This window comes from Phaenicophaeus curvirostris, chromosome 3 (assembly GCF_032191515.1).
Source record: "Phaenicophaeus curvirostris isolate KB17595 chromosome 3, BPBGC_Pcur_1.0, whole genome shotgun sequence".
NCBI lineage: Eukaryota > Metazoa > Chordata > Aves > Cuculiformes > Cuculidae > Phaenicophaeus > Phaenicophaeus curvirostris.
This window is the reverse complement of record NC_091394.1, coordinates 87,532,871-87,539,576: the sequence shown is the minus strand read 5'-3', so window position 1 is coordinate 87,539,576 and position 6,706 is coordinate 87,532,871. Positions and strand designations below refer to the sequence as shown.

The following is a 6,706-nucleotide window of genomic DNA, read 5'->3' as shown; positions in this document are numbered from 1 at the left end:
GGGCCCTTTCCACTTCCCAAGAGGCAAGAGCCATCCCCCATTTATCTCCATGGGGATTCAACCGAGGCAGAGCTGAAGGGCTCAGGGATGACACATATGAAAGGCACGTATAGGGACTGTAGATTAACTGATTCTCCTTCATGCCAAACCCCATTTTTTCAGATTAAACCAAACATATTCAAGCTGTGTTTCCCTTGAGACACCGCAAGAAATGGGGACAAACATTATGAAACCAAGTTTATTAAAACTTTCTACAAGTCAGACTTTTATCATCCAGGTTTCCACATACATATACGTATTTACAAGTTGGACATAGTGTTTTTAGCTTTTCTGGCAGAGTTTTCTACCAATATATACAAATGTACTATTTTTTCATAGAAGGGTTAAACTGTATCACAGATACAAATGTCAAGCAATCATGAGAAGTTTAGTGCAACGGAGAGCTGTAGTGCCCTGCTCTTAATGCTCATGATTCTGTCAAGTTAGTATTGCCAACAATAATTCACATTAAATTGCTCTTCAACATTTCTTATTAGGACAAACAGAGTACGACAGAACGAGAAAACAAAACCCCAAACAGTAAGGTATGTACAAAGTACACAGTCCATGAGGTATACATGGTATTCTCTCAGCGCCTGGTGGGACTGCAGCTTGCCAGGGGTTAACCCTTAAAATGATTTCCCTCAAGCTGTGCCATGGTGGGGACATAAGATTATCCACCTCACGGCTTCTGACATTATCCACCTCACGGCCCTTTCAGAAGCCACGCCTTCACCTAAGGTGAATGGACAGCTCTTTGCATAAGCCACTGGACACAAATGTGAAACAAAGCAGAAAATTTAGGCAGGACTAAGCTTTACTTACCCCCAACCCAGGAAGCTAATGATTTAGATATATTCATTATCCACGCACATTGGAAAGACTATGAATAATCATGCAAAACAAAAAAAAATTAAGGGAAAAAAAGAAAAAAGTTAGCCAGAGGCAAACAACATACCTGAACAATTGACTAAGGGCATATGGAGATTTTACTCTTAAGACTAACTTTCTGGGGGTGGCAGGGGAAGAGGAGAGGGGATGCGATGCTTTTAAGAGTTGAGCCTGTGATGCTTTTAGGAATTGAGCCTGTAGGAAAACATGACCATGTTTACATGTACTGTACAAGATATCCTTTATCATTTTCCAAGGGAAGGTGCCCCAGCCGATAGTGTTACAGTACGGTAAACGGATATGTTTTGGCACTCTGAGCTAATGAGACCTGCTACTTGACAAGCTCACTGAGGGCATAAAGTTATATAGGCTACACCATGGTAATGTGAGGCTTAAGTCTACTTAAAATGCCTTCCTGGTCAGCAAATTGAATCGGAGGGGATCCGGCTGGAAGATCCACTGACTTCGGCTTTGGAAAGAGCCACAGCAGTGATTTGTCTCACAGGTAGATCTTAGGAGCTTCATGCCTCTGAAAGCAAGATCAGCTGGAGGAGCAGCAGCGAGCGGGCAGCTGGCTGTGGCAGGTGAAGACCTCCTTCCCTCGTTAAAGTGTGCTTACAGTCAGAAAGCTACTTTGCAAGCTGGCTGGTGTGGTGCGCCAAGTCAATACTTCTCTTTACCCATTTCTTTCAGATTTGCTCAGTCAGAGGTGCACCTTGTGCCACCCACCTCTTAAGTATCACAGTCTTTCTGTCTCACACCTCACCAGTCGTAAGACTCTTCAGCCAAGATGCAGCCAGTTACACTGATGGAGAATGCATGAGGCAGGAGAAAAGCCAGGCAGTTCTTGCAAAGCTGCACGGGTCCTCCAGAGACAGCAGGACAGACCTACCAGAAGAGTAAGAGGATGAAACTCTGTGTACACTTGGGGAGCGGAGATCTATAGGTCGGTGCTTATTTTAAACAAGGTCACTTTTCTGACCATACTGGCACTTTAAGATGCTGCAAACGTGGAAAAATGAAACCCTATGAAGATGCCGGAGGTGAGAACGGCCGAGGTTTTTAAGATTTCAGGGTTAGCAGAAGAAGGAACTAATATCATCATTGTCTCCATGGTATTCCGGAACAATTTGATCCGAAGTTCCTGTCTCCTGGTCTGTATATCCAGGCTCCAAGACCGCTTCAAACCAAGGGTGAAGCAAGATCTCCGGAGCAGTAAGTCTTTCAGAGGGCTCCCGCCGCAGGAGGCTGCGAATGAGGCATCGGGCTTTGGGGGAGACGTGGTCAGGAATACAGAACTGTCCACGTCGGATTTTGGAAAACAGAGTGCTAGGGTCCGAGTCATGGAAGGGATAGCGTCCCACCAGCAGGGTATAGAGCATCACTCCCAAACTCCACACGTCAGCCGATTTTCCAGAGTACGTCCCTGTCGTGTTTAGGATCTCAGGGCTGACATACGCCGGGCAGCCGTGCTTGTCTGAAAGCGCATCATCTTCGCCTTTGATGATGTGCGTGTCTTCCAGGCTCTCCAGCCGCAGCTGAGTCCTAGGGAGCACAGGATAGGAAGCCATACGTTAGAAATAGTAACACCCAGGCACAAGTGAGCACGGTGAACCCCCCCACCACAGCAATCCCCACTCCCCTTCTTGCGTCAGCATAAAGAAAAGGAGAGGAATCACTTTAATTTGCGTCAAAGTTGCCTGGACTCTTGGACCCTGTAATGGAAGCTCAGCTATGTGCATTGGGTTATTTTATTTGCTGGGGGTTTTAACAACACAAAGGGCTCTCACAGAACACCAGCAAGTCACCTTCTATCTATGCAAGTTGCACTGCAGCTGCAGGGGGTGAATCAGCTACAATGCATCGTACATGCTGCTATTTGCAGTTCAGGGTTTGAGCAAACAGAGTCCAGCTGTGTGATTTTGAAGACCGCAAAGCCCAGCTCCCTTCCGCACTTGAGGGGATCACCAGCTCTCCTGAGTTTTGTATCTTATTTTTAAATCTTATTTTGTAATTATTCTTCTGTTGGCCTTTCTGGAGGGTACCACGGCCCCCACCACCTCTCAGAAGGAGATGGGTTCACCCTGACCTCTCATTTTGAGCGGAAAGGGAAGCATCGCATCAGCAAGGAGGCTATCAGGTCGCCCTGGAAGGGCTCTGCACTGCCTTGCCGCCTGCTGGGTTGTAGATTTGTTGGCTGCAGCCTGTCCTCAACGTGACCTCGCCAAATACCCATTGGTTCTGCAAACGGAAAATATGACTCAACATGAACCATGGGCCCAGGATTGGCTGCGAGAGCCCTGAAACTGCACCTGTGCTGAAGAGCCCAGAGTCCGCCTGCCATTGCTTAACCCTCTTCTTGCCAAATGGGATGCACATGACACTGGCCTGTGCAACACGTTATTTCCAAATGAGCGAGACTGTGTGCAATGTAACATTTCAACAAACGTTTCATCTTCTTATGGGCGGGAAAAGCTGCAATAGTTTCCTTCAAAGGAATTACTCTCTTTACATGTCAACATATGGTTGCTTCTGTGTAAGAGAGGCAGCGCTAACTAGTTTTCTTATCACATTTATAAATGATATCCTGAAGAAGCTTTAGCCCTGTTAAAAAAAGAAAAATAAAACAAAAACAATTTGCTCTCTTCTGCTTCAGCTAATCTTCAGTTTCATCACATTAAGCACAACTCCATTACAGCTCTTACTTACTTTTTCAGCCTTCTACCAGATAAGCAGCTAGTCAGAGTCAGTTTTTCTGATTAAAAACTTATTTCTGGCTCTGCCACATGCACTGAGGCACTACAAGAGTGGCAAACACTCCAGGGAAACACTGAATTATTTCCCTAATCTAAATTTAACAACTAGATTCTGGATCTCCTTTGTTTAAACCTAGGCTTTAGGCTAAGTTTCACAAGAGTGCTCTTCTTCAGTGCAGGATTCCGAACACAATATTTAATCGCATCCCACCTTCCTTCCTGTGTCTGCCCACATCCATGGGCAGACAGAGAACGGAAAGCACTACCACCAGCAGTGGAGGAGGGATAAAAGCCTCTAAGGACACAGCTGGTCTTTCATTTGCAGCATAACCATGACCAGCAGGGCATTTCAGCTAAGAGACCCCTCCTAAGCACCCCTCTCCAGACTGTGGGGAAGCTCTTCTGGGTGCAAGGAGAAACCAGAGCTCTGCCTCTTCATACCTCCTGTTCCTCCAGTCAGCTGGTCCCCTTCCCCTTTCTCTCCTTATCTCTGTCTCTTATTCATTTTACACTGAATGAGTGGCACGCATGACATCTTCTGGTGCTAACGAGCATTCAAACTATTGTCCCTTTGTCTACCAGCGGGTTTCACTGAACTTTTGCTGAATGAGAGGAAGCTCCGAAGAGCTTCCTCCCTTTCATCAGTCGACATCTAACTAAGAGTACGTGCGCGTACCGGTTAGATCCGTCCGTGACCTACTACACACGCATGATGGGGACCTACTCAGATCGCTCACAGGTGATGCCTGGCTGACATGGCATTTTCCACTCCCTGGGACACTTTTTGCATCTCTGGATGTGGCATTCCTCCCTTCCCACTCATCCCACGGCTGGCCGGTGACAACGCTTACCTTTCTTCATTAGAAAAGACAAATTTCCTGAGCTTGAGGTCACCAAGTACGATGGCCGACTGGTGGCAATGAGCTACGGCGGAAACGATCTGCTTGAACAGTCGGGCAGCCTCCTCTTCCCTCAGCCTCTTGCAGCTCCTCACGTAGGAGTGCATGTCCCCAAAGTCCTTTTCAAAGAACACATAGGCTTTGGTGTCCCCAAGGATGACTTCGACGACCCCAGTGATGTTTCTGTGTGACGGCAGCTGAATGTAAGGCCGGATCTTGTCCTGGTAGTGTTTGAGGGGGAACACCTGTAAAGAGGAAATCGAATCAAAATTCATTCTCAAGGGTGTTGAAAGCAGCCGCTCTCGTAGCAACTCTCCCCAAACAATGAGGAGGGAGCTGGAGAGGAGCCAGGGCTCAGCAGGAGCACCGTTCAAAGTGTTTACCGAGTCCCTTCCTGCTCATTTTGTATTGAAATGGGGAGAGAAAAAGCAATAAAACAAGGCACCATCCCCGAAGCCCTTAAAGAGGGGCACTATCCCCAAATTCTTTTAACAGGGCACCGTCCAGGGAGCCCTCAACAAGGGGCGGCATCCCCAGAACCTTTTAACAGGACATCACTGAAGCCTTTTAACAAGGCACTGTCCCCAAAGCCCTTGATGAGGGGCATCATCCCCGGAACCTTTTAACAGGGAACTGTCCTCAGAGCTATTAGTGAAGGGCACGGTCCCCAAGCAGGGGGACCATGAGGGTCATGCCCCATGAGGGAAACCATCCCCAAAGCCTTTTAACAGGGAACCATCCCCAAAGCCTTTTAACAAGGCACCATCTCTGAAGCCCTTGAAGACGGGTACCATCCCCACAGCCTTTTAACAAGGTACTATCCTCAAAAGCCCTCAATGAGGGGCACCATCCTCAGAGCCCTCAACGAGGGCACCGTCCCCAGAGCCTTTTAACAGGGCACCATCCCTGAAGCCCTTAAGGGGGGTACCGTCCCCAAAGCCCTCAACAAGGGCACCATCCACAGCCTTTTAACAGAGCATCATCCCCGCAGCCCTCAACGAGGGGCACGGTCCTCAGAGCCCTCAACGAGGGGCACGGTCCCCGAAGCGTTTTAACAGGGCACGGTTCCCGCAGCCCTCGACGAGGGGCACGGCGCCCGTGGCCCTTCGGGGTGGCCCCGGGAGCCGCGTCCGCCTCACCTTGCAGCGCAGCTCGCGGCCGGAGCTGACGCTGAGCGCCCGGGCGCCCTGCTCGGCCAGCGGCAGCAGCAGGTAGGAGGCGATGCGGCTGGGCCCCGCGGCGGCGGGCGAGGCGGGCGCGCAGGGCGAGCCGGGGGCGCTGAGGCAGTCGGGCGGCCCGCAGTCGGCGAGGCGCGGGGTCTTGGCCGGCGGCGGCTCCTCGGCGGGGCCGTCGGGCGGCAGGGGCGGCAGGCGCTTGGCCGGGGCGCGGCGGCAGCGGGCGGCCGGCAGCAGCGGCGGCGGCGCGGGGCGGCTCATGGGGCGGCGGCGGCGGGCGCGCAGCTACAGCCGGGCGCGGCGCGTCCCTCCTCCTCCTCCTGCGCTCGGGCCGCGTCCACCATCTGCCGCCGACTCCGCGGGAGAGCGCTCGGAGGCTTTTTAAAAAAAAAAAAAAAAAAAATTAATTAAAAAAAAAAGTCCTTCTCCTCCTCCTCCCGGGCCGTGACGCACGGGGAAAGGGGAGGAGGGAGCCTGCGCCCCGCCCGCCCCGCCCCGCGGCTGAGGGGCAGCGCCGCGCGGGGCTCTGCGCGCTCCGGGCCCGGCACCGCCGTGACGCCGGCTGCGGCCGTGGCGGGTTCTTGAGGGTGGCGGCGCCTGGGGGTCACCCCCTTGCTCTGGGGCTCATCCCCTTGCTCTGGGGCTCACCCCCTTGCATTAGGGCTCACCCCCTTGCTTTGGGGATCACCTCCTTGCTTTGGGGATCACCTTGCATTGGGGGTCACCTCCTTGTTTGGTGGGTCACCTCTTTGTATTGAGTGTCACTCCCTTGCTTTGGGGCTCACCCCCATGCCCTGGGGCTCACCCACTTGTATTGGGGGAACCCCCTTGCATTGGGGCACAAGCCCTTGCTTTGAGGCTCACCCCCTTGCATTGGAGATCACCTCTTTGTATTGGGGATCACCTCCTTGTATTGAATGTCACTCCCTTGCTTTGGGGATCACCC

General features: G+C 51.5%; 1 protein-coding gene across 1 annotated transcript; it reads right to left on the bottom strand.

Moving 5' to 3' along the window:
* Window positions 1–224: 224 nt before the first annotated feature.
* TRIB1 (tribbles pseudokinase 1) lies at window positions 225–6,093 on the bottom strand. Its single transcript, XM_069854654.1, has 3 exons — window positions 5,725–6,093; window positions 4,538–4,830; window positions 225–2,475 (listed from the first exon to the last, which is right to left on the bottom strand). The coding sequence occupies exons 1-3, from the start codon at window positions 6,019–6,021 to the stop codon at window positions 2,007–2,009; spliced, it is 1,059 nt and encodes a 352-aa protein (XP_069710755.1). The 5' UTR covers window positions 6,022–6,093; the 3' UTR covers window positions 225–2,006.
* Window positions 6,094–6,706: the final 613 nt, after the last annotated feature.